This window comes from Oreochromis aureus, linkage group 22 (genome assembly GCF_013358895.1).
Source record: "Oreochromis aureus strain Israel breed Guangdong linkage group 22, ZZ_aureus, whole genome shotgun sequence".
In the NCBI taxonomy this organism is placed as follows: domain Eukaryota; kingdom Metazoa; phylum Chordata; class Actinopteri; order Cichliformes; family Cichlidae; genus Oreochromis; species Oreochromis aureus.
In genome coordinates, this window is record NC_052962.1 from 41,122,422 (window position 1) to 41,149,573 (window position 27,152).

At 43.6% G+C, this 27,152-nt stretch overlaps 2 protein-coding genes across 4 annotated transcripts; both read right to left on the reverse strand.

The window, feature by feature from the left end:
* Window positions 1-15,149: 15,149 nt before the first annotated feature.
* On the reverse strand, window positions 15,150-18,237 carry LOC116322264. Of its 3 annotated transcripts, none has more exons than XM_031742294.2 (6): window positions 18,102-18,237; window positions 17,040-17,369; window positions 16,811-16,906; window positions 16,391-16,441; window positions 16,152-16,276; window positions 15,150-16,027 (listed from the first exon to the last, which is right to left on the reverse strand). In XM_031742294.2, the coding sequence occupies exons 1-6, from the start codon at window positions 18,139-18,141 to the stop codon at window positions 15,839-15,841; spliced, it is 831 nt and encodes a 276-aa protein (XP_031598154.1). In that variant the 5' UTR covers window positions 18,142-18,237; the 3' UTR covers window positions 15,150-15,838. The 3 variants fall into 3 exon arrangements, with proteins under 3 accessions (XP_031598154.1, XP_031598153.1, XP_031598152.1); XM_031742293.2 differs by having other exon boundaries at window positions 16,781-16,906; XM_031742292.2 differs by lacking the exon at window positions 16,811-16,906.
* A 1,535-nt stretch (window positions 18,238-19,772) lies between these two features.
* LOC116322257 (zinc finger and SCAN domain-containing protein 2-like) lies at window positions 19,773-22,951 on the reverse strand. The gene is made up of 2 exons (XM_031742288.2): window positions 22,597-22,951; window positions 19,773-21,717 (listed from the first exon to the last, which is right to left on the reverse strand). The coding sequence occupies exons 1-2, from the start codon at window positions 22,766-22,768 to the stop codon at window positions 20,858-20,860; spliced, it is 1,032 nt and encodes a 343-aa protein (XP_031598148.1). The 5' UTR covers window positions 22,769-22,951; the 3' UTR covers window positions 19,773-20,857.
* Window positions 22,952-27,152: the final 4,201 nt, after the last annotated feature.

Below are 27,152 nucleotides of genomic sequence, written 5' to 3' on the forward strand. Positions count from 1 at the left end.
CAGTGGCCCCCAGGATTACAGGCCCGTGGCACTGACCTCCCACGTCATGAAGACCCTGGAAAGACTCATCCTGGACCAGCTGCAACCCATAGTAAGACCACATCTGGATCCCCTTCAATTCGCTTATCAGCCTCGTCTCGGAACAGAGGACGCCATCATCTACCTGCTCGATCGTGTCTACACCCATCTGGACCAGCCGGCGAGCACTGTGAGGGTCATGTTTTTTTGACTCTTCCAGTGCTTTCAACACCATCAGGCCGACCCTCCTGGGTGATAAGCTAACAGCGATGCAGGTGGATGCTTCTCTGGTGTCCTGGATTGTTGATTACCTGACAGGAAGACCACAATATGTACGTCTCCCACAGTGTGTGTCTGACAAGGTAATCAGCAACACAGGGGCACCACAGGGGACTGTCCTCTCCCCCTTCCTCTTCACCCTCTACACCACAGACTTCAGCCACTGCACAGAGACCTCCATCTTCAGAAGTTTTCTGATGACTCTGCGGTGGTTGGATGCATCAGCAGGGATGATGAGACAGAGTACCGGGCTGTGGTCGACTCCTTTGTCATGTGGTGTGAGCAGAATCATCTGCAGCTCAACATGGCAAAGACCAAAGAACTGATCGTGGACTTCAGGAAGACCAGGAAACACTTGACCCCTGTTTCAATCCAAGGGGTCAGTGTTGACATTGTGGAGGACTACAGATACCTTGGAGTACACATTGACAATAAACTGGACTGGGCTAAAAACACCACAGCACTTTACAGAAAGGGTCAGAGTCGTCTCTATTTTTTGAGGCGACTGAGGTCCTTCAACATCTGCCAGAAAATGCTCAGGATTTTCTATGAGTCTGTTGTGGCCAGTGCGATCCTCTCTGCTGTTGCATGCTGGGGGAGCAGGCTGAGGGTCGCAGATGCCAACAGACTCGATAAACTGATCCGTAAGGCCAGTAGTGTTGTGGGGATGGAGCTGGACTCCCTCAAGGTGGTGTCGGAGAGGCGGATGTTGTCCAAAATAAAGACAATGTTGGATAACACCTCCCACCCACTCCATGACATGCTGGCCAGTCACAGGAGTGCGTTCAGTGAGAGACTGAGATTACCCATGATGCACCACTGAACGACACAGGAAATCATTCCTGCCTGTGGCTCCCTGTACAACTCTTCCACTTAACACACTGGTTACTGCTACAACTACATGTTTCTTTCCAGCTATTTATTAATGTGTGACTTATATATATATATATATATATATATATATATATATATATATATATATTGTACTATTCTTAGTTAGCGTGTTGTCTGTTTTGTTAATGTTGGTTTATTATGGAGCACTGTAACAAAAAATAATTTCCCCCAGGGATCAATAAAGTATTCTGATTCTGATTATTTATATTATAATCTGTATAGTACTTTAGCAGCACACCTTTCACTTTATTAAAAGCACTTTATTTAGCATCACACTTTAAGCATGGATTTGCACAGAAGATTATTTGCATTATTGCATATTTATTGAATATTTATTGGGAATTTTAACATAAGTTGGTAGCCTTATTTCAGGTCCTGCACAGCGCTCCTCATCAAGGAATGTGGTGGTGTCTGTGAAAAGGAATGGTGATTGAGAGGGAATAAGGTAAGGAGAACTAATGTTGCACACTTGGATTAAAATGAATTGAAACCAGTGTGGCTTTGTGAGCTCGCCTTTACTGTATCTGCAAACATCTGCAAACATATATGTAGACATAGCACAACGTTACACACTTTTGCAGTCTCACACAACTCTTATAGGCGCACTGCCTTATGGTTAGTCTTTAAACTCAAATCTCTAATATTTCTTACAGTACAACAATGAAATAAACATAAACAAAAGATAGTGTGATCCACCAGTCTATATCTGCTGTGGTTACAGCTCGGTGCAGGTATAAATCCACAAAAGCGCCACGAGGTTTCCGTACAAACTAATGAATTATCTCTAGCTGCTAATCGTTAGTGCCACGGCTAATTCACATCGCTACCAATAACTTATATACTAATGACACATAATGGGGATTAACGGCCAACTTTCCCACATTCTCTGCAACCCAGTGGACTCATCTGTAGATACATTTTAAGTTATTTACCATCTTGTATCTGCTTACCTGCAAACATATATGTAGACATAGCACAACGTTACACACTTTTGCAGTCTCACACAACTCTTATAGGCGCACTGCCTTATGGTTAGTGGCTGGGCTTATTTACTCCCGCTAGAGCTGCTCATTTTAGGGGATACTCCCTCTTGTGGTGTAACGGAGGAATAACTACCCTTCCTGCGCTATATCATTTTTGGAGACTGGGGCACACATTATTTTACAACAATCAAAGAAAATACATATTTGAACAATCAGACCATTTAACTAACTATAATATTGTGACTAAATTATAGGGGGGTGTCCTGTTTTGTCCACGATGTCTTTCTTGTCCTTACACTAATGCAAGTGTGTGTGTGAAAAATCTAGAATTAAAGGGGGTGCAAAGAAGTGATTGTAAGATGTGATTACTCACCTTTCTTTCCTGTGTTCTCTCCAAGGTGTTTGGGCAAATGCTTCCCTGGGGGTCCAGACACCATTTAAAGGTTCTGAGAGAGACGATGGGTTAAGGGAGTGTGGGGAATCTTTTTTGCTGGGGTTTGGTGTAAGATTAAAGTGTAAAATATTTATTAATATGAAAATGTGAAATGCATTTATATATTTATTTTTTCAAATTGATGTGTTGTATACTGTGGTGGAAGGTTGGGATTTAAGAATTTACCTGTGAGTGAATTAATGGTTTAGTCTAGAGATGGCACAATACCACTTTTTTATGTCCGATACCGATATCATAAATTTGGATATCTGCCGATACCGATATGAATCCGATATAGTGTGTTTTTTTAATCAATAAAACTGTTTTTTTTATATTTTGCTGCATTTTGTATAAGTTCATACTAAAGTTTAAATAAACAACGACACTAAAGCTATTCTGTTATACCTGCATGTAAAAAATACACTGCACCCAAAATATTTCATAGTTCAGCAACACTGATCAATCTAATAAACTTAAACCTGCTCCATCCTCCCTATTCTGGTATTTTAAAGAGTACTTAGCAGAAATATTAAGCAACCTAACTAATAGGGTTGCAAACTCCCAGCAAAAAAAAAAATAGGGAACCACCCCCCACCCTCCACCTCATGATGCTTAATCGACGTAATCAACTTTAATTTGATGCAGGGTGAAAAAAAAATGCACAGAAATAAATTATTTTTCAAGAATAATTAAATAGATTCAACATCTTTCTTCTACAGAATTGCAGACTGCACAGATGGTACCTTCCCAAAGGAAAAAGTACTATAGCTTACTAGGGTATATTAGACTTAACAGTTACTATATACAGTAATGGACTTCTATACATTTTACATCAGATTAAAACTTTGGGTGTAAGATTCAGATAATTATTTATTAAAAGCTAGACATTTTAAATGAGAATAAGAAAGAAAAGTATGTCTTTGTGCCCCCTTTTCCCTGTTCATGCCCTATCGGCCCCCCTGGCTACACTTTGCTAGATCCGCCCCTGCACAGTTACCAGCCGTCAGCTACTAGAAAAGGATCCTGGTGTAGAAAGTAATATTAAATACATTCTAACAACAGCTTATCAAGCTTAAACGTGCTGCTGTTGTTCAGCCGCTGGTTTCCTCTTTCTGGTGCAAAGTGGGCCAAAAACAAAGAAGAGAGACGGACTCACGACAGAAAAGCCGATCAGCTGATCATTGATCAGTTTAATGATTGAAGTAGCAGCAGGAGAGAGAGAGAGAGAGAGGCAGTCGCTCCATATATCGGTTGTTAAGCTTAACGTGGGAACGCTTTACAAACATTCAGAGATGAACTTACACACTTGCTTTACTTCTCTCTGGGATAACTTCCTCGGAGATGAAATGCTGGTTTGGTAGCGAGGCTACAAATACACACAGCCGCTCTATCACATGAGCACACTGCTCCGACGTGCTACGGTTATGAGCCGAGTTACGCCGTGTGGCAAGTTTTGTGAGGTGCATTTTTGATATTTAATGGATCGATTACAGTTTTTATTTCTCGCCGATATCCGATCCAGGAATTTACGTCAGTATCGGACCGATACCGATACGTAATATTGGATCCATCCATCTCTAGTTTAGTCTGTGACAGCTGAAGGTATTTAATGCTGCCAGTCGTCATTAGATTGGAGTGAATTGTTTGTAAGGAGAGCTTCATGGCAAATACTTTTTGTTCCACTGCACTTGCCTTGGTCCATCTCACTGTGATTCCAGCCGCCTAAGGGCCACCCTATTACACTCCTGTATTGTCTTCCCTTTGTAATGATAACAGCAAATCCTTATTTGCCTAGTATCATGTGTTAGTTGTTAATACTCCTAGACTGTAGGGGGCGCTAGATAGCTAGAGGGCGCTACCTCGGAGCAGACTGTGATGGCTAAGGTTGTTTTACATGTGAACCACAGTTCGATAAAATACCTTCTCTTCAAGTAATGGTGTCATTCTTAAGAACCCACAACAACATAAAGAAATAAGACATGGTGTCAGAAGATGGACTTGAAGAAAGGTAACGGACTACAATATAGCAGTACCGACGGATCAGCTTAGCAGTGAACGTAGTGTAGCTAACTCGCTGAGGGAGAGAAAAGAGACCTAGCGACGTGAGCATGGACGGCTTACACCCACCACCGATTCTTCAGTTGACTGGAAATGTGGCTGAAAATTGGAGAAGATTTAAGCAACGTTTCATGTTGTACCTGTCAGCAATTGGACTTGACGAGGCAAGTGATAAAAAGCAAGCGTCAGTGTTTTTGCATGTAGTAGGTGATGAGGCACTGGAAGTCTATAATAACTTCACGTTTACTGATGGTGACAGAATGAAGCTGAATAAAATAATGGAGAAGTTTGAGGCTTACTGCATACCTAAGAGAAATGTGACATTTGAGAGGCACAGATTCTTCACATGTGTACAGAAGACAGGGGAGACAATAGATCAGTATGTCACAGAGCTGCAGAACAGGAGTAAAACATGTGAATTTGGAGGACTGACAGACTCTTTGATAAAAGACAGACTTGTGTGCGGGATTCCAGATAACGGTCTGAGAGAGAGGCTACTGAGAGAGGAAAATCTTGACCTGGAAAAAGCATTAACACTGTGCAGAGCAGCTGAAACAGTGAGGGCACAAGCTAAAGAACTGCTTGGTGACAGCTGCAGAGTGGATGCTGTGAATAAGAACACACACAGAGTCAAAAAGGAGAGTGCTGCTGCTGAAATGAAACTGCAATTGAAATCGCCAGCAAACAGGGACAGAAAAGAAAAGACTTGTGGTCGCCATGAATGCAACATCCTCCTAAAAATGTCCAGCATATGAGAAAAGATGCAATAATTGTAACAAAAATAACCATTATGCTAGGTGCTGCAAAGCTCAAACCCTGAAACAAAGTACAGTCCATACTGTGGATGAAGAAGACACAGAGGAACTCTATGTAGCTGCAGTGACAGACAATAAGACAGGTGAAAAGGACTGGATAATGACACTCAAAGTGAATGACACACTCATGAAAGTCAAGCTGGATACTGGAGCTCAAGTGAATGTCATATCAGAAGCAGAGTTCAAGAAAATCAGACCTAGACCTAAAATACATGCAACAAAGGTGAAAGTGAGTGGATACTCAGGTGCAGAAATACCTGTGAAAGGAAAATGCATGGTTAAAGTGACACACAAAGACAAGGAGCACACGCTAACATTCATTGTGGTGCCGAAGAATGTGCAGCCTATACTAGGGTTACATGCCTGTGAGCGTCTGAACCTAGTGAAAAGAGTGCTCGTCGTGGAAACTGATGATGACATGGACTATAATGAGCTGATGAAGGAATATGGTGACCTATTTCAGGGACTTGGTTGCCTTGCTGGGGAACACACAATCAGAGTCGATGAAAGTGTAACACCAGTCATTCATCCATGCATGCAAAGTACCATTTGCTCTACAAAAGCCACTAAAAGCCAAGTTGGACAGGATGGAAAACCTGGAAGTGATTGAAAAGATCGATGAACCAACGGAGTGGGTGAGTTCTCTTGTTATTGTGGAGAAAAAGACTGGAAAGCTCAGAGTTTGCATGGATCCTAGAGATCTGAATAGAGCAATAAAGAGAGAACATTTCAAACTACCTACAAGAGAAGAGATAATGTCACAGTTTGCAAAAGCGAAGTACTTTAGCAAGCTAGACGCTTCATCAGGATTTTGGCAACTGAAGCTGGACGAAGCAAGTTCAAAACTGTGCACGTTCAACAGCCCATTTGGCAGGTACAGATTCCGGCGACTGCCGTTTGGCATTGCTTCAGCACCTGAGGTGTATCACAAGACAATACACATGATCTATGAACACCTGGAAGGAGTCGACACGTCAATGGATGACATCATTGTGTGGGGAAGCACAAAAGCTGAACATGACATGAGACTGAGAAATGTTCTTGAGGCAACCAGAAAAGCCAATCTGAAGCTGAACAAAGAGAAATGTCAGCTTGGGGCGAAGGAACTGACATTCGTTGGAGATCTCCTGAGCAGTGAAGGCATCAGACCAGATCCTCAAAAGGTGTCTGCAATTGAAAACATGCCGAGGCCGCAATGCAAGAAAGATGTGCAGAGATTTAATGGCATGATAAACTACATGGGAAAATTCATACCCAATCTCTCAGAAAAATGGCGCCACTGAGACAGCTAACTGAAAAGAGAATCGAATGGGGTGGAATCATGAACATGAGAAAGCATGGCGTGACTTGAAAGATCTGCTTACAAAGGAACCAGTTCTGAAGTTCTATGATCCAATGAGACCTATTAAGATCTCATCAGATGTATCACAGAGTGGGCTTGGAGCTGTTCTTCTGCAGAAGTATGATGAGTGGCAGCCTGTTGCATATGCATCGCGATCCATGACAGATGCAGAGACAAGATATGCACAGATTGAAAAAGAACTGCTCAGCATAACATACGCCTGTGAGAGATTTCACCAGTTTGTGTCCGGGCAGGCCATCAGTGTTGAAACTGATCACAAGCCACTGATAGCATTGTTCCAAAAACCACTAAATGACTGTCCGCTGAGAATCCAAAAAATGATGATCCGGCTGCAACGTTACACGCTTAACGTGATGTACACACCTGGCAAGCTGATGTACACAGCTGACACATTATCCAGAGCTGTTGATCCGAATGAGCCAGCAAACACCAAGATGGATGATGATGTCAGGGCATATGTGAGCATGGTCACAAGTGCACTTCCTGTTGCAGAAGGGAAGATGGAGCTCATAAGAACGGAGACAAGCGAAGATGGAACGTTACAAGCACTGCGCAAAACCATCATAGATGGATGGCCCAGCTGTAAGCAAAGCTGCTCACCTGTTATTCAAGAGTATTGGAACTGCAGAGCAGAACTGTCTGTAGTGGATGATGTGGTGTTCAAGGGAAGTAAAATTGTCATCTCAAAGAGCCTACGGGGAGAGATGCTCAAAAAGATACACGTAGGGCATCTAGGCATGGAAAAATGTAAAAAGAGAGCACGTGAGGTGATGTACTGGCCACGGATTAATCAGGATGTGACAAATGAAGTGTCGAACTGTTCAACATGTCTGACATATCAAGCAAGCAATCCTGCTGAGCCACTAAAGCCACACCCAGTGCCAGACCGACCATATCAGAAAGTGGGGGCTGACCTCTTTGTGCCTGGAGGAAAGGACTATATTGTGGTCACAGACTACTACTCTTTGTATCCGGAAGTATGTAGACTGCAAACAACAACAGCAGAGGCTGTAATCATGTCTATGAAAGCCGTATTTGCACGACACGGTGTGCCAAGTGAAGTGTTCACAGACAATGGACCACAATTCTCCAATATTAGGTTTGGACAGTTTGCCAAAGAATGGGACTTTGTTCACACAACATCAAGCCCGCACTACCCGCAATCTAATGGACTAGTGGAAAAGTCCGTCCAAACAGTGAAGATGCTGATGAGTAAGGCAAGAGACAGTGGTGCTGACTTCTACCAAAGCCTGCTAGTATACCGCACAACGCCACTTGAGTGTGGTATGTCACCAGCACAGCTACTTATGGGACGACGCCTGAGATCAAACCTGCCCATTCAGGATAATCTGCTTAACACAAAAGAGGGAAACAGCGTGAAGAAGTTTAAGGAGCAACAAAAAGCAAAGCAGAAGTTCTATTATGACAGAGGAACGAAAAACTTACCTGAACTGCATGCTGGGGATCAAGTGAGATTCAAGGACAAAACCAGCACTTGGGCACAGAAAGCGACTGTTCTAAAGAAAGATCAACCACGATCATACATCATTCAGACAGAAGACGGAGCTATGCTGAGAAGAAATCGCAGAGATCTTCTTAAGGGACCAGTAGTAGTGGAGCAGAGGTTGGAGGCTGCTGAACAACCCCAACACACACATGAGACACTATCACCTGAAACACCTGCACATACACAAGAACAAACACTGAGAAGATCTGTAAGACAAGTGAAGCCACCTATGAGACTGATTGAACAGATGTAATGTGTTGACATGTTGTTTGGAAGATAATGTCATAGTATCTATGCAAGTTGCACTATGTTTGGTTACTAGTGTTGAATGGACCATAATTGTTGAAAACCAGTTGTGTTGTTAACGTTACATTGACAAAGCCTGGCTTAACAAGTAAAAACCAAATAGAGACTGTTTATGTTTGTGAAAGTAGGTATGTTATTTTATTGTTGAAAAAAAAAAAAGGAAGATGTAATGATAACAGCAAATCCTTATTTGCCTAGTATCATGTGTTAGTTGTTAATACTCCTAGACTGTAGGGGGCGCTAGATAGCTAGAGGGCGCTACCTCGGAGCAGACTGTGATGGCTAAGGTTGTTTTACATGTGAACCACAGTTCGATAAAATACCTTCTCTTCAAGTAATGGTGTCATTCTTAAGAACCCACAACAACATAAAGAAATAAGACACCCTTCATTGGCTTCCTGTTAAATCCAGAATTGAATTCAAAATCCTGCTCCTCGCATACAAGGTCTTAAATAATCAGGCCCCATCTTATCTTAATGACCTTGTAGTACCATATCACCCTATTAGAGCACTTCGCTCTCGCACTGCAGGCCTACTTGTTGTTCCTAGAGTATTTAAAAGTAGAATATCTGGCTCTCTTCCACAATATGTCTTTTATCCTGTCTGTCTTCTCTCACCCCAACCAGTCATGGTAGATGGCTGCCCCTCCCCGAGCCTGGTTCTGCTGGAGTTTTGTTCCCATTAATTTCTATTTACAAATATTTTCAAAGCTAAGAAGACACCTAAAAAAAGTTCCAAGTGATCCAGGAAAGAAGAGAGAACAGTTGAGATGCATTTTTTCCAAACACCGGGTCTCTGTGGCTTTTAAACCCCAAAACACGCTGCGCCAAAAATTGGTCCACCCCAAGGATCGGGTCCCCCGACACAAACAGAGTAACATAGTGTACGCTGCTAAGTGCAGGAGGATTGGCAGGATTTATACATCGGGGAAACCAAACAACCTCTGGCTACAACACAGGAGAGCCACCTCGTCAGGCCAGGACTCTGCAGTTTATTTACACCTACAGGCCAGTGGACACTCTTTCAATGATGAGGATGTACACATCCTGGACAGGGAGGAACGCTGGTTTGAGGGCGGAGTCAAGGAGGCCATTTACGTGAAAAGGGAAAGACCATCTCTGAATCGAGGAGGGGGCCTAAGGGTACATCTGTCACCATCTTACAATGCTGTGATTGCAGCCATTCCCCAACTCTCTGTGAATGTACTCATGGTTATTGATCAGTGGTTGTTGATCAGTGGTCATGAGAATTTGCATATTAATGATCATGTAACTGAGCTCGGTGGCAAACTCAAGGCCAGGAACAGGAACAGATCTCACCTGTGATACAGATCCTGAGTAAAACTATTGTTTTGTCCTACTTCCATGGAAAACATCCAGGTCAGTAATGACTCACCGAGAACTCTGAGCTGTGTCACTGCTCAGAAGATCTGATATTTAATTTCAGCTGCTCTTCAGTTAACAGTATCACGTTTAGCATCGCAGTACTCACTGCAGCATCAGCTGTTTCTTTCAGTTGCCGAAATTCCAGATTATGAACATGTACCGAGGAATGTAGTCCTTAGAAAGGACTGAATGCAGCTTGGTTACCCAGCTGCATTAACATGCTGTACATGTTGGGCTTCACACACACACAGAATACCTGCTAACCACCAACACTGATGTATGAAAGTGGAAATCAGACACAGGGCCCAAAACCTTTGTTTTCATGAGACAGGACACAAACACTGGACAGAGCTGTGTCAGCTGTTTCACACCAAAGCTCACTGATGTAGACAGGTGGAGTAGATGTGGTCCTGGTCTGTGGTGTGGGGGCTGGAGTCATGGTCTCGTAGGTGGAGTCTTCACATGTGGATCCTGCAGCCCCGTTCTTCTGCTGGGCCGCAGGTATCTGAAAATATTTAACACATCCAGTTACAGCACATGTGTGTATGTGTGACCTCTGTGTAGTGTCTTCTCTGGTCTGCATTCACAACAAAAAGGCAATGGTTAGAATGCTCTCTTTTAATGGCGTGGGCAAGCAGCACAAGATCTCGCGGGAATCCTCCATTATTCTGAGGATTACATTTCCACTTGCAGTGCGATCGTATAGTGATAAATTTATACAACCAAAATAGAAAAAGCTCAACACCATTAACATTGCATGTTAAATTTCCGAAATGAAAAGAATACAGAAATATATTTCAAAACTGTACATGAAACAATTTGAAATTCTCTAAACAGTGTGGCACAGTCACATACCTGCATTCACAACAAAAAGGCAATGGTTAGAATGCTCTCTTTTAATGGCGTGGGCAAGCAGCACAAGGTCTAAATGGGAAAGCAACAACAGAGTTAGCTAACTATGCTCCCATTTTTTTCCTCTCTTCCCAATAAAGAAATCTCACATAAACGTGCACTCAATTCAACATAAAGACTGGAGAAATGACCCGCAACAAATGATGTATAAACAACAAAAAATAATCGGGTCACATTGTATTACTTTAACAACCTGCAATATGATTTTTCTTCCCCACGACATTTGCGCATTCCTTACCTTGCGGGAATCCTCCATTATTCTGAGGATTACCCAGAATCCCTTGCCCTTTGTGAATGTTGCAGGGTGACTTTTACAACAATAGGTGGCACCAATGTCCCATTTAGCGGGATTTAACTTTGACTCTATTTAACTATGTTACATATGCAGCTGGTGTTTACTGCCCTCTAGTGGCATTAATCTCTCATGCAAGATTAAACACTGACAGAAACACTGATGGAGAGTTACCTCCACCTGTCTTCCATCTGAATTCCTGTTTTTCCTGTTCTCCATCCATCTGTAGAGGAGCAGCAGGAAACCAGCCGACAGCACGACGATCACAACCACACACACAACCAGAGACACAAAGTAATCTGCAGAAGAAGACGACGCTGAGTGGGACGTCAGACAGTGATATGAAAGACTGATTTAAAACAAACAGACCTTTGTGCTCTGATGTTAATAAAAGCTGAGGTGGGTGTGGTCCAGGTGGGCGGAGTTGTGAACAGATCCTGAATCAGTGATGATGCAGAGACACACTGGTGAAAACATGAGACACAGCAGCTCCAGACAGATATGTAGACATGAGGTTCTCTCTGACCTCAGATCAGTTTTGGTCCAGAGCAGACGGCGCAGTTTCTCCATCATGTGTCTATCACATGTGGCTTCTTCTCTGCGTGATGAAGCTGTAACCTGCAGGTGTAGATGGCACGCCGAGCTGCTCACAGACGCTGATGTCTGGACGTGTTCCTGAGCCCATGTACTGATTTCATCCCAGAGTCGTCCCTGCGCACAGAGATTCCTCCAGGATCTGTGAGGATGTTGAGGATATGATGTTCTGTAGATGGGTTCACAGTGAGGAACATTATTCTGAGACTTCCACAGTTTGTAGATGCAGGTTTTTGCACGTTGGTGAACAACTGATGATCTCTTTATCCTTGATCATGTGACGGACCTGCTGAAAAATAACGCGGTCAGCTGCTACTCCAGCTCTATTTTTTCCCCTCAAGTCAACTTTTAGACGTGTTGCTGAAATCAAATTTAAAATGAGTCAGAAATATTGAGGAAATATTAAAATGTCTCAGTTTAAACCCCGGATTTGTTTTTGGGATGTTCTATAGTTCTCTCTCTCACACACACAATTGTGCCAATGATGGTGAGCTCCCTTCTTATTTTTAATTATGAATTATTTGCTTTTCATTCTAAGAGTTTTTCTAATTTAAAGCCATCAGCACACATTCAAAAACACGAGGGCTGAACACCAAAGACCAAAAACGCACTTCAGAACTTTTCTGTTCAATCTTTATTCGACCAAGATAATCAGACTTAAGATGTAGACACAGGTTATTGTCATGTCCAGAGTTCTGGACTAACATACAGGGTAAGAGTGAATAAAGAAAGCTGTTCAACATCGTACACTTACATGTGAAAGCTCAGGAAACTGTAGACACAGAATAAATAAATGTCAGCATCACCTTGGGCCCAACCAGGGGCCCGTTCTTCGTACCTCGCTAAGTAAGTTAGCCGGATTTGATTGTTGACGATTTCGCGTGATCTTGGATCGTTCGGTTCTCGAAGCTCATCTGGGACTTGCTGTCATAGCAACAGATCCGTGGCGTAAACCTGCTCGGGAGCAGGTTTACTTTATGTAAACAGGATTAGATCGCGGCCACTCAGGTATGTCCGCTGCAGTTATATGAAAGCAACAGCGATATTTCACCACTGTTTTACCATAAATAAATATTATCAATGTAACTAAAGATAATGCAGCATTTGATTCTTTTATTGATTGCATACAGATACATACAGGTCATTTCCTAAAAAAAGGGAAATGTACTATTAATCATTCTATTACATGTATTTGATTATGTCAGATGTAATTCATATTTTAGAGTAGTAATAGTAAATTACTACGTGCAATCAAGATGAGGGACCACGACTATAAAAGCGAAGGTGGATTTGGGAAGTCTGTCGCAGCCATGTCCTGTCCGTTTGTACGCGAGCAAGGAAGGTGCAAGATTGATAAGGAGAGTTTACAGAATTTAGCGTATATTGCAGGATAGACAGGATCCTTTAGCTCAGCGTGACAGTGTGCTCATAGAGAGATATCGATTTTCCCGTCAGGGTATTATTTACTTAACACTCTCTCTCTCTCTCTCTCTCTATATAGATATATATATATATCTCCCAACTTACTGTGCATGCTTCAGTCACCCCTTGCATGGGAACAGGTAAAAGTGATGGAGTGTTATGTCAAACTACACACAAAAAACCCCACAATGTCAATAAATGTCACAGTACAAAAAGCCGGGTGTGACGAGGGGTGCAGGACCACCACCTGTCTTTATTTGCTCTGCCCTTTTCTTGGTTGCTGTTATAAACAAACAAACAGATTATTTCAGGGTCTCTTTTCAAGAGACTAAAAGCAATATAAGTGATAAATATTACCATTCTGTAGAATATTCTTATATTTCACTTTTACTTGTTCCCATGTTCTAGTGGGTCCTGTTGTGGCTCTAATGTGAAAGAGGATATAATGTAATATAATATAATAAATTACTTACGAGTTTAATTTGTCAGCAACTTTCTGCCAGCCCTCTCTCCTTGCTTTTGCAGCCTTTGCAGTGTTCCCCTGCGTTTTAATTAAACTCTGAAACTCCTGATATCCCTCAATCAAGAGTTCTTGCTCTGCTGCCGAAAAATACTGAGCGCGCTCCTTCGACATCTTCGCCGACCAATCAAATGGTTGCCGATCAACGTTTCTACTATCGATGCGTAGCCCCTTTTAAGCCACCCAGTGATCTCAGATTACTTCATCCAGCTATACTAATCGTCAACAACAGGTGTGTTCGGAGAACCGGATTAGCGAGCTCAAAGTTGGCGCGATGATTTGATCTTGGATGTGTCATTTGATCTTGGATGTAGTAAGCGAGGTACGAAGAACGGACCCCTGGGCAGTAACGCTCAGGTGCAGGCCTGAGTAATGTTAAGGGTCCGATATTGAGGACGAGAGTAAAACAATGATGGTCCAGAAGAGCTTGTTCAAACAATTGATTTTAATGAATACACGCAGCGTGGGGAGATGTAAACTGCAAAACATCAGTTGTAAATCCCCGCCCAAAAATACACTTCAGGTTGCTTTTATAACATCAGGGTATTATAACGCCCCCTCTTGCGTTTACAAGCACATAATTTGCCTCTTTTACAGATAATGATCAATTCTAAGAGATAAATGCAGACACAGGAGTTCCCCTTTCTGGCATCCTCTTCCAAATATGGTGATGATCTCAGGCCTTTGAGGTCCCCATGGACTTGTCCTCCTTCTGTCACCTGTTGTCAAGTAAACTCTAGTGCAACATGTTGCTGAATACACTCAGGCCTTTGCTCTGCTACTATTTTTACTGTAACAATATACTCAGCATATAAGCTTTTAAGATTATAGATTTAACTCAACGATTTAAAGTGGTTATAACTGCACCTGTAATAAACATGTTAATATGTGATTATGATAACCCCTGTAATACAAATTATAACATAATGCCAACAGCTTCAATAAATGCTTTGATGAAATGATAATTAATGCAATGATAAAGATGATGGTTATGAACAGTAGCAGTAAAATAATTTCTTTAATCCTACAGTAACTGCTCTCAGATCATTCCAAATCATCAGCAGGACCAGCTCAGTAAGATAGTTCTGTGTGATATTGCAAACTTTGGCACTGATGTGATACCAGGTAAATACACGGCAATTATAAGCATCGATGCCAATACTGATACTTTTAACCCATAAATGTAGCTTCTGTACAGAAGAGCACTGTGTCATGAGATCAGATTAATTTGCATACTTTCAGCTTTTATTTTGAAACTGTTTTCTGTAGACCTGAGTGTAAATGTGCCTGTCTCTAAGGCTCGTCGGGTCAGCTTCTGCTGATTAGATGTATTATAGGATTTAAATAAAACAGACGTGACAGCCAACATGAAAAAGATATTTTTATAGTGAATGTGTGACGTACATTTTTTATTTCCAAAGAAATGACTGATTTAACACAGTTCAGTGAGCTACATGCTGAACTTAGAGGACAGAAAGAAAGTGATCGTAGCACACTAGTATAGATCCAGCACCAGCATCAGTGCTCGTACTGACCAGCAACAGTCACAGGACTAAGAATCAGACAAAGTGTGCAGCAATACGACTTTTTACTATTAGACACAGGTAAACAGGAACCATTCAAATCATGTAAAGAATTTACAGTACAAAGGTTAATTATGTTTGATACCAAAACTCACTATATAGTGTAATCTTATTTACCCATCCAAACAGCATTTTAATGCTAAAGCTGGTCAAAGTGGCCTCTTTAATCACATTGTAGCAAAAGTTATTGAGTCATTAGATCAGTGACAATCATACAACATACGTGATGTGAAATACAGCGTCTGTAGGGACGGCAGCAACAGAAGAGACTGGCGAAGGTCAGAGTTAGGGGGTTAGCGTTCATTTACACCCACAGCTCAGAGAGGCGGGGCTTATAAACTGAAGTAATAACAAACATACACAAATAAAAAAACATGAAAACGATTAATATTATAACTGATGTTTATAGTTATACAATTATAAACATCACAAACGTATCTGTGGATGAGTTTGTGATGGAAACATTTCAGGATTTTACTGGGATGTTACTGATTTGCAGGAAATTGTGTCCGTTTGAATGTATCGCACATGTGACATGTACTGCATGTCAGTGAGGGTGGAGTAGATGTGGTCCAGGTCTGTGGGGGCTGGAGTCATGGTCTGGTAGGTGGAGTCTTCACATGTGGACCCTGGAGCTCCGTTCTTCTGCTGGGCCGCAGGTATCTGAAAATATTTAACACATCCAGTTACAGCACATGTATGTATGCAGCTGGTGTTTACTGCCCTCTAGTGGCATTAATCTCTCATGCAAGATTAAACACTGACAGAAACACTGATGGAGAGTTACCTCCACCTGTCTTCCATCTGAATTCCTGTTTTTCCTGTTCTCCATCCATCTGTAGAGGAGCAGCAGGAAACCAGCCGACAGCACGACGATCACAACCACACACACAACCAGAGACACAAAGTAATCTGCAGAAGAAGACGACGCTGAGTGGGACGTGTGTTTTTCAGGGTCATAAACAGAACGTTTTAATGGACTGACAGGATATCAATAAAGCTGCCCGACAGGTGACAGGTGAGTACCTGTGATCTGCTCAGGGAGAGCTGGCATGGGGGTGGTGCCGGTGGGTGGAGCTGTGAACACAGAGAAATGCCGATGGAGACGTGAGACAGTAAACTAGTCGTTTTCCAGCTGTGAACAGCAGGGGGCGACAGACGTCTCAGGGACTCACTCACAGGAGTCTCTCAGTGCATCACTTCGCTTTTTCTAAGGAAGTAAACTCTCAATAAAAGAGGAAATCTGTGTGTCAGTGACGCTGAAAGTTCCTGAAAAAGTGCTGAGAAAACACAAACACTCCTAAAATAACACAAAGACTATTTCAGAGCATCCATGTGATGGTGTCACTTCCCCTTTCAGCAGAAAGAAGAGTGGGACCTGTCCAATCGTTCAGGCCTGTTCACATCAATCATTACATTTCATTGTTGCAGCTGGGACCGCCACACCTGGTCCTGACACGGTTTGCCCGTACGTGCTGAAAACCGAGCGTCCACATGTGACGAGTGAAGAGCGAGCGCGTGGATTTCCTCCGTTCTGGGTCCCTGTTAAATCCACAATCAAACTAAATGAACAACATAAAGCAGCAGAGCTGTGAAGATGACTGCATAACGTTTTCAGGCTGACACATAAAGTTTGGTTTGAACAAAAATAATTTGGGATCCAATAACGACTCACCTGAGACCGTGAGGCGTATCTTTGCAACGTCGCTCTGACCGTGTTTGTATACGATGGTGATGATATATTCCCCACTGTCCTGCAGTGTCAGCGCACCCAGGGTCAAGTGGCCGTTGGCTGGATTAATCCACGCTCTGCCCTCGTAGGACGTGTTCAGTCTGAGCGTGGAGGAGCTCACCGAGGCAACATTTACAATCTCCTTCCCGTCATTAAAGTGCCAGAACAGAGCCGAGCTCTGCAGGTCGTGAATCGGAGTTCTCAGCGTCACATTGCTTCCGACACCTGCGTGCACAGAGCTCTCTGACAGGATCCTCTGACCCACGCAGCGCCCTGCAGGGACACAGGTCACATGACGTACCATCAGAGCTGTGCTGATTATACCACCGTGACCTCTGACACTAACAGCTGTGTCACACCTTTACCACAGGAAGCAGAAAAAGCAAAGCTTTCAAAGTAAAACCAAGTACCAAAACCCACTTTATGTAAACATGTTCATATTTCCTGCTGTCCTCTCCACAGTGGATCCATTTCACACGTTTTCACTCCTGATTTCAGTTTGTTTGTTTTCTGTAAATCTGCTCGGACGGTGAGGAGGTCACATTCACAACCTTCCTCAGAGCTCCTTCCTTCAGCTGAGAGCGGGGTCAGCTCTGAGGAGGGCCGGACTACAAGGCCAGACTAACGGCTTCTGTTTTTTTACCTGTTTACCTGCTGGGTCACCATGGTAACAGATGCTAAAACACCTGATGTGATCTTCAGATTGGTTCTTTTATGCGTACAGTGTCACAGCAGCACTGAGCACACTCAGACACAAAATCATTCCGTGTACTTCTTTATTCAGTGCCACGCCCCACCAGATGAACCAGGTTTGGGATAACCTCCGATAAATACTTCATGTGTTTATTGGAGGTTATCCCAAACCTGGTTCAGACTTCAGTGCCACTGCTTTGCGTTAACTTCAGCGGAGGCTCTGACCAGGACAGATCAGACCTAAAGGACAACAGCTTCAGCCTTTATAACTAAAATATTAAACATTCAGCTCTGAGACGTTTAAATTCTTACCGATGGATGCGAGCAGACACAGGAGGGCGACCCGAGCCATGGTGGACACGTCAAACGTTCCCAGCTGAGGACTGGTTTCCTGATCTTTCTAGCAGCTCTGACTCACAGCAGAAGAGGAAGCTGGTCCATGTTTTCTGCAAACGGTGGCACATTCAGGGTTTCAAGAAAATCACCAAGCAAACGAGGAAGCGTCCGAGCCTTCACGGCTGCACGGGCCTGAAGCCCACAGCTAGGGGACGTTTGGTCATCACAGGAAGGGTGATGTCAGCAATCCCACTGCGACCTCTCCGACATCCTTGGTACACCTTCCAGTGCAACCACACCGACCCTCAGTTTCACACGTAGACACACATACAAAGGCTGAGGACGTCTGAAAGTGTTTCTGAACCTGCGAGCGTTCAGGTACAGCGGGCGGAAGATGTTTGGAGCCAGGAGGACGCTTCAGACAGAAACCGAGGAGCTACTGAAGCACTTTGTTCATCAGGAACACGACCGAGAACCCAACGGTCGCGCTGACCACAAATCACCCTCGCAAACATGAAACCTCCACCATCATCTTTAACAGCTCTAACACATTAACGACAGCACAAACATGTCTGTGGGGGTTCTGTCATCCCGCTCATGGCAGTCTGAGGAGGCTGGACTTCCACCTCTCGTCACAGAGGCTTCTTCATTTGGTCTCAGAACAGCAGAAGCTTCTCTGATTCAATTCAATTCAATTCAATTTTATTTATATAGCGCCAAATCACAACAAAAGTCGCCTCAAGGCGCTTTATATTGTACAGAGAAAAACCCAACAATCATATGACCCCCTATGAGCAAGCACTTTGGCGACAGTGGGAAGGAAAAACTCCCTTTTAACAGGAAGAAACCTCCGGCAGAACCAGGCTCAGGGAGGGGCGGGGCCATCTGCTGTGATTGGTTGGGGTGAGAGAAGGAAGACAGGATAAAAACATGCTGTGGAAGAGAGACAGAGATTAATAACAGATATGATTCGATGCAGAGAGGTCTATTAACACATAGTGAGTGAAGAAGAAACCCCCAGTGCATCATGGGAATCCCCGGCAGCCTACACCTATTGCAGCATAACTAAGGGAGGATTCAGGGTCACCTGGTCCAGCCCTAACTATATGCTTTAGCAAAAAGGAAAGTTTTAAGCCTAATCTTGAAAGTAGAGATAGTGTCTGTCTCCTGAATCCAAACTGGAAGCTGGTTCCACAGAAGAGGGGCCTGAAAACTGAAGGCTCTGCCTCCCATTCTACTTTTAAATACTCTAGGAACAACAAGTAGGCCTGCAGTGTGAGAGCGAAGTGCTCTAATAGGGTGATATGGTACTACAAGGTCATTAAGATAAGATGGGGCCTGATTATTTAAGACCTTGTATGTGAGGAGCAGGATTTTGAATTCAATTCTGGATTTAACAGGATCTCTGATGAGATCAAGTCCAGTCGCCTTCGTTCCAGCCTCCTCAGACTGTATTACAACATTACTAAATCTATGACGGGTCCAAATAAGACTCCAGTGTGGGTGAACCATGTTTCCTGTAATCAAGAAATATGCCGGCTTCATTTGTCAGATTCAGCCCTGTTTGATGATGAAATCACTCGTCATCACATCCTGAAGACTAAAAAATAATTTATCACAAAGACACCAACACATTAAACAAGTCTGTCACCATTTCAGCTTTTTATTAAATAACAAAAGGTCAGAAAATGAAGAACAGCTGGAAAACAAACCAAGAGGCAGTGCTGCCATCTAGTGGACATCAGTGAGGACGCCCTCATGTAAACTACAGGAGTCCAGCTAAAACTGTGTTTTTCTGACATGTGGTAACTGAGCCGCCCTGTCCTGTCCCCCTCAGTGTTACAGCATTTGCATATTTATTTATCTCACAAAGTGGAAGACGTGCAGTTAAAGGACATCCTGTAAATCTCAGTATCAGCCGAGCAATTAACTAATCCTCCTAACGAGATCATCTGAAGATTCACTGTGTGACACACTGAAGATACCAGCTGTGAGACGCCAGCCTTCTCCTAAACACAATAACAATAATAATAATAATAATACATCATGACCAGGATATCTTGACCTATCAGGTTAAAGTTATCCTAACATCAGGTGTGTGGGGGCGTGGCCACAGGAAGGTCAAAGTGCTTTATACTGTTTGACACCAACAGGGAAGCAGCAGGTATAAAACTGTTTCTGAGGATCTGTATTTCATACTGGCTCCTCCCACGTGCTCCTTCTCTTCCAGAGCACTGATTGGTCACCTGAAGTTACACGGATGAGCCACAGAGCCGAGATCACACATCAGTCCCAACCATCCTACACAAGCTTTATCAATAACACTGCAGCTGCTCAGCCAAGCTCACCTCACAGGAGCCTGTCACCTGACCGCAGTCAGCTGATCAGCAGCGGGGATGCGCGACGTGCACGACGAACACATGACTCTAATTACTCATGCACGACTGCACGTCGGATCCAGGAGGTCAGGAAGCTGCCTCCCTCCCACCTGCAGCAGGTGTGACCACGCGTGTGATGTCACACAGCGCACAGAGTGTGGACACGCTGCTGCGGCCGGTGGACGGACAGCATTCCCGACAGCGTCCGCATCACAAGGTCGTTCTTGCAGTGAAAACAGGAACACGCTAGTTTCTGCTGATGTCTGAATAAAGTCTTGATTCCACCGCCAGGCGAGGGTGAGTGACGGGCTGGCTGAGCTGCGACGCCACGCCGAGCTCTCATCCTCGCGGCGTTCATGTCTTGCTGCTTTCGGCGACACACTTGTGCTTTTTGACCTGCGAATGCCAAGTGAACCTTTTGTCGCACACGTTGCACTTAAAGGGCTTCTCCTCCGAGTGGACGGCCATGTGCGTGATCACGTTGGCCTTGTTGGTGAACTTCTTGGCGCAGACGGAGCAGCTGAACGGCTTCTCGCCCGTGTGCACCCTCATGTGGTTGACGAGCGTGTTGCGCAGGCTGAAGCTCGTGTTGCACACGGAGCAGGTGAAGGGCTTCTCGCCGGTGTGCACGCGCAGGTGTGTGGTGAAGTTGGAGCTCTTGGAGATTTTCTTGCCGCAGAACGGGCACGTTTTCTCCCCCGTGTGGCTCTTCATGTGGCTCTGCAGGTGGTTCTTGCCTCCGAAGCGTTTGCCGCACTCGGAGCAGCTGTAAGGTTTCTTGGCTAAGTTACTTCCCGCGTCTCTCACAGCGCCCTCTGATGGCGGTTTCCCGCTCTGCACTGGAGCATCCTCTGGGGCCCCTGTGTCAGAGGAAGTCCTGACAGGCTGCGGGTGGTTTCTGGCTGCTTCTGGTCCTGCTCGGTCCTCTCCACCAGCTACAGGCACGAGCTGGTGGCTGCTGAGCTCGCCGTGGGTGTGAAGGAGGTCGGGGCACTGAGCGCTCTCTTCCACCTCCTCTTCAATCTTCACGGTGACAGGAATGATGGTGAGGTCCTCGTGCACGCCGGGCCGCTCCCCCGGCTGATTGGTCCAAAGCTCCTCACGTTCATCTTTGACTTGTGGCGGTTCTGGACTCTCCCGGTGCAGACCGGGGCTCCTCTGCTCCTGTGAAGCTCCTTTATCCGCCGTAACCTTTGTGGCACTCAGAGGAGACCCTGGAGGACACAGAGGGAGGAAACGAGCACTGGTTAGCCCAACAGACCAAATGGGACCAGCAGGGGGCGCTCCTCTGGAGCTATGAGTATGTCTGTCCCATTCACTGCTTTCAGGTCTGACTGAATGAAACATAAAGTTCATTTTGGACATTTTGGTTTTGTTAGAGAGGACCAAACAGCAGGATTAGTTACCATGGTTACGCCAATCTAAGACTGCACGGTCATGTGATTAGTGTCGTGTAACACGTTACTCATAAACAGTTATTGAACATGTCTTCTTATGGGCGGGGGGGGGTTAACTTTCAATATATCATTTAAATGAAAAATAATGGGGCTGCCGTGACATCACCGCTGAACCATAATGGCTCCTTTAGGTGCTGAGGGGGAGGTGTTCCTCACAGTGACACCTGTGGGGCTGCAGGTACACACCGTCACCTTCACCGTTAGTAAAAACACTGCTGCTCCATCCACAACACCAGAGAAAAGTTATTCTCTATGGTTACTGTTCCTATGGAGACACAGCTCAACCACACCTAACTTACAATTAAACTGCCTAGTTAAAATTTACAAAATCTGGAACAGCTGCTTATCCTTTCGGACGACAACAACTAATACTAATAACAATAACAAGAGTAATAATAATATTAATTATTATTATAAATATTATTATAACAACAATAATTGTTATTAGTATTATTGTTATTTTGTTGTTGTTATTATAAAAGAATAACATAAATAACAATAATAATAATGATAATTGTCATTATTCATTCATTATTGTCATTATTAATAACAACAACAATGGTGATGATGATGATGACGATAACAATAACAACCACATCAATGGTGAGAGCCGCCCGTCTGTTTCCGGTAACGCACCGTGCGGGCCCCCCCGGCTCTTGGCCGCGTGTCCGTCCGGCTGCCTGCTCCTGTGCAGGCGGATCTCCTGCTCGTACTCCTCCATAGTCTTCTCAAACAGCGCGAAAATCTCCTCAGCGGCCGCGTTGAGCCGCTGCTTCACCAGCGCTCTCAGCACCTCAGCCTTCGACATTTTCCCCGCCGTCAGCCGGACACGCAGATGCCGAGCCGAGCGGGTCTGCGGCTGCGCGGAGAAGGTTCGGAGGACAAAGTCGCAGGGAGCACCTACACCTGCCCGCTAACCTCCCCAGGCCCTAACCCTGACCTCACCTGTGCTTAGTTACTCGGACGGAACACACCGACCTGCCTAATCCGAACCGGAAACCCGACTGCTGCTAATCTGTTTTGCACATGCGCTGAACAAACTGCTTCCCGTTTTCGACTTTTCATAATAAAAGCATTCCTTCAGCGCGATTCTCATATGGACACCCCCCACCGCCCGACCCTAAAATGAAGAAAACGAGAGGATGGATGGATGGATGGATATGTATCATTGTGTTCAGTATAAGAACAAAGTGCTTGACATACATCAAAACATAGAGAATAACTAGAAAATGAGGTGTAATAATATGACTATCCAGAGTTGGGACCAGGAAGCAGAGTTGCAGTCTTACACGCCTCTCTGCAGCTTCTCTCCTCCTGCTACCCCCCCAAAAACCCATCTCCATTGAGACTGTGTCAGCTCCCAAAAAGACAAAAAACAAACCAAAAACCAGCAATAAACAACTTAAACATAAAAAATCCCAAAGAAAGAACAACACAGTATCCACATCTGAACCAAAGAGTAAAACAGTGAAATGTGGATTGTTAAATATTAGGTCTCTCTCCTCCAAGTCTCTGTTAGTACATGACTTAATAATTGATCAACAAATCGATTTACTCTGCCTTACAGAAACCTGGTTGCAGCAGGATGATTATGTTAGTTTAAATGAATCAACACCCCGAGTCATTCTAACTACCAGAAATCTCAAGCACAGGCCGAGGGGCGGTGTGGCAGCAATTTTTCACACCAGCCTATTAATTAACGAAAGACCAAGACAGACTTTTAATTCATTTGAAAGCCTGATGCTTGGCCTCGTCCACCCCAGCTGTAAAACTCAGAAACCAGTCTTACTTGTTATCATCTATCGTCCACCTGGGCCTTACACAGAGTTTCTCTCTGATTTCTCAGACTTTTATCTGATTTAGTGCTCAGCTCAGATAAAATAATTATTGTGGGTGATTTTAACATCCATGTAGATGCTAAAATGACAGCCTCAACATCGCATTTAATCTGTTATTAGACTCAATTGGCTTCTCTCAAAATGTAAAAGAACCCACCCACCACTTTAATCACACTCTAGATCTTGTTTTAACGTATGGCATAGAAACTGAACATTTAACAGTGTTTCCTGAAAACCCTCTGCTGTCTGATCATTTCCTGATAACATTCACATTTACAATAATTGATTACACAGCAGTGGAGAGTAGACTTTATCACAGTAGATGTCTTTCTGAAAGTGCTGTAACTAAGTTTAAGAATATAATCCACCCACTGTTATCATCTTCAATGCCCTGTACCAACATAGAGCAGAGCAGCTATCTGAACGCTTACTCCAACAGAGGTCGATTATCTTGTTAATAATTTTACCTCCTCACTACGCACGACTCTGGATACTGTAGCTCCTGTGAAAACTAAGGCCTCAAATCCAAGTCCCTGACTCCGTGGTATAATTCTCAAACACGTAGCCTAAAGCAGATAACTCGTAAGCTGGAGAGGAAATGGCGTGTCACAAATTTAGAGGATCATCATTTAGCCTGGAGAAATAGTTTGCTGCTTTATAAGAAAGCCCTCCATAAAGCCAGAACATCTTACTATTCGTCACTGATTGAAGAAAATAAGAACAACCCCAGGTTTCTCTTCAGCACTGTAGCCAGGCTGACAAACAGTCAGAGCTCTACTGAGCCAACCATCCCTTTAACGTTAACTAGTAATGACTTCATGAACTTCTTCACAACAATAAAATTTTTATCATTAGAGAAAAATTACCAATAATCATCCCACAGATGTAATATTATCTACAGCTACTTTTAGTACCATCGATGTTAAGTTAGACTCTTTTTCTCCAATTGATCTTTCTGAGTTAACTTCAATAATTAATTCCTCCAAACCATCAACGTGTCTTTTAGACCCCATTCCTACAAAACTGCTTAAAGAAGTCCTGCCATTAATTAATGCTTCAATCTTAAATATGATCAACCTATCTCTAATAATCGGCTATGTACCACAGGCCTTCAAGGTGGCTGTAGTTAAACCTTTACTTAAAAAGCATCTCTAGACCCAGCTGTCTTAGCTAATTATAGGCCAATCTCCAACCTTCCTTTCATATCAAAAATCCTTGAAAGAGTAGTTGTCAAACAGCTAACAGATCATCTGCAGAGGAATGGCTTATTTGAAGAGTTTCAGTCAGGTTTCAGAGCTCATCACAGCACAGAAACAGCTTTAGTGAAGGTTACAAATGATCTTCTTATGGCCTCTGACAGTGGACTCATCTCTGTGCTTGTCCTGCTAGACCTCAGTGCTGCGTTCGATACTGTTGACCATAATATCCTATTAGAGCGATTAGAACATGCTGTAGGTATTACAGGTACTGCGCTGCAGTGGTTTGTATCATATCTATCTAATAGACTCCAATTTGTACATGTAAATGGAGAGTCCTCTTCAGACACTAAGGTCAATTATGGTGTTCCACAGGGTTCAGTGCTAGGACCAATTCTATTTACATTATACATGCTTCCCTTAGGCAGCATCATTAGAAGACATAGCATAAATTTTCACTGCTATGCAGATGACACGCAGCTCTATCTATCCATGAAGCCAGGTATCACAGACCAATTAGTTAAACTGCAGGAATGTCTTAAAGACATAAAGACCTGGATGACCGCTAACTTTCTGCTTCTTAATTCAGATCAAACTGAGGTTATTGTACTCGGCCCTGAAAATCTTAGAAATATGGTATCTAAGCAGATTCTTACTCTGGATGGCATTACCTTGGCCTCCAGTAACACTGTGAGAAACCTTGAGTCATTTTTGACCAGGACATGTCCTTCAACGCACATATTAAACAAATATGTAAGACTGCTTTCTTCCATTTGCGCAACATCTCTAAAATTAGAAATATCCTGTCTCAGAGTGATGCTGAAAAACTAGTTCATGCATTTATTACTTCCAGGCTGGACTACTGTAATTCTTTATTATCAGGATGTCCTAAAAACTCTCTGAAAAGTCTTCAGCTAATCCAAAATGCTGCAGCAAGAGTCCTGACAGGGACTAGAAAGAGAGAGCAGATTTCTCCTGTTTTGGCTTCCCTTCATTGGCTTCCTGTTAAATCCAGAATTGAATTCAAAATCCTGCTCCTCACATACAAGGTCTTAAATAATCAGGCCCCATCTTATCTTAATGACCTTGTAGTACCATATCACCCTATTAGAGCACTTCGCTCTTGCACTGCAGGCCTACTTGTTGTTCCTAGAGTATTTAAAAGTAGAATGGGAGGCAGAGCCTTCAGTTTTCAGGCCCCTCTTCTGTGGAACCAGCTTCCAGTTTGGATTCGGGAGACAGACACTATCTCTACTTTCAAGATTAGGCTTCAAACTTTCCTTTTTGCTAAAGCATATAGTTAGGGCTGGACCAGGTGACCCTGACTCCTCCCTTAGTTATGCTGCAATAGACGTAGGCTGCCGGGGATTCCCATGATGCATTGAGTTTTTCCCTTCCAGTCACCTTTCTCACTCACTATGTGCTAATAGACCTCTCTGCATCGAATCATATCTCTTATTAATCTCTGTCTCTCTTCCACAGCATGTCTTTATCCTGTTTTCCTTCTTTCACCCCAACCGGTCGCAGCAGATGGCCGCCCCTCCCTGAGCCTGGTTCTGCCGGAGGTTTCTTCCTGTTAAAAGGGAGTTTTTCCTTCCCACTGTCGCCAAAGTGCTTGCTCATAGGGGTCATATGATTGTTGGGTTTTTCTCTCTGTATTTATTATTGTGCTATCTACTGTACAATATAAAGCGCCTTGAGGCGACTTTTGTTGTGATTTGGCGCTATATAAATAAAATTGAATTGAATTGAATTGAATAAGTAAGAACATACTTTACAGGAGAGAGGATCAAAGTTGGGAGACTTTTTATTTAATAATATTGTTTATTCATTTTTTCAGCTTGATAAGATTGTAAATACGTTATACGTTAGTGTCAGATATGAATTGGACAGTTCATACAGTCCTACATATGAAAGCAGTCCTACATATTTGTTTAATATGTGCACTGAATATCAGTCAGTGATGAATAGTTTTCAAGAAGGCCTTCGTGTTTTGAGCAGGACAATGCGTAACTGCAGACTGCATCTGTTCCAGCAGCACGGCTGCAGTCCTGACCTCTGACCAGCTGAGAACATCTGGATCATCATGAACGCAACAACAGGACGAAGCAGAGCCAGGACTGCTAAACAGCTGCTCTCCTCAGCTCACAGACCCAGA

What these genes read in the sequence shown, in the direction of transcription:
- LOC116322264 (XM_031742293.2), bottom strand. Translation starts at nt 18,141, where the DNA reads ATGGCTCGGGTCGCCCTCCTGTGTCTGCTCGCATCCATCG. An exon ending in TCTCCCTGAGCAGATCACAG is followed by an intron (nt 16,277 to 16,390) that starts GTACTCACCTGT and finishes CTTCTTCTGCAG; the next exon opens with ATTACTTTGTGTCTCTGGTT. An exon ending in CAGATGGAAGACAGGTGGAG is followed by an intron (nt 16,028 to 16,151) that starts GTAACTCTCCAT and finishes AAATATTTTCAG; the next exon opens with ATACCTGCGGCCCAGCAGAA.
- LOC116322257 (XM_031742288.2), bottom strand. Translation starts at nt 22,768, where the DNA reads ATGTCGAAGGCTGAGGTGCTGAGAGCGCTGGTGAAGCAGCGGCTCAAC. An exon ending in GAGCCGGGGGGGCCCGCACG is followed by an intron (nt 21,718 to 22,596) that starts GTGCGTTACCGG and finishes TGTGTCCTCCAG; the next exon opens with GGTCTCCTCTGAGTGCCACA.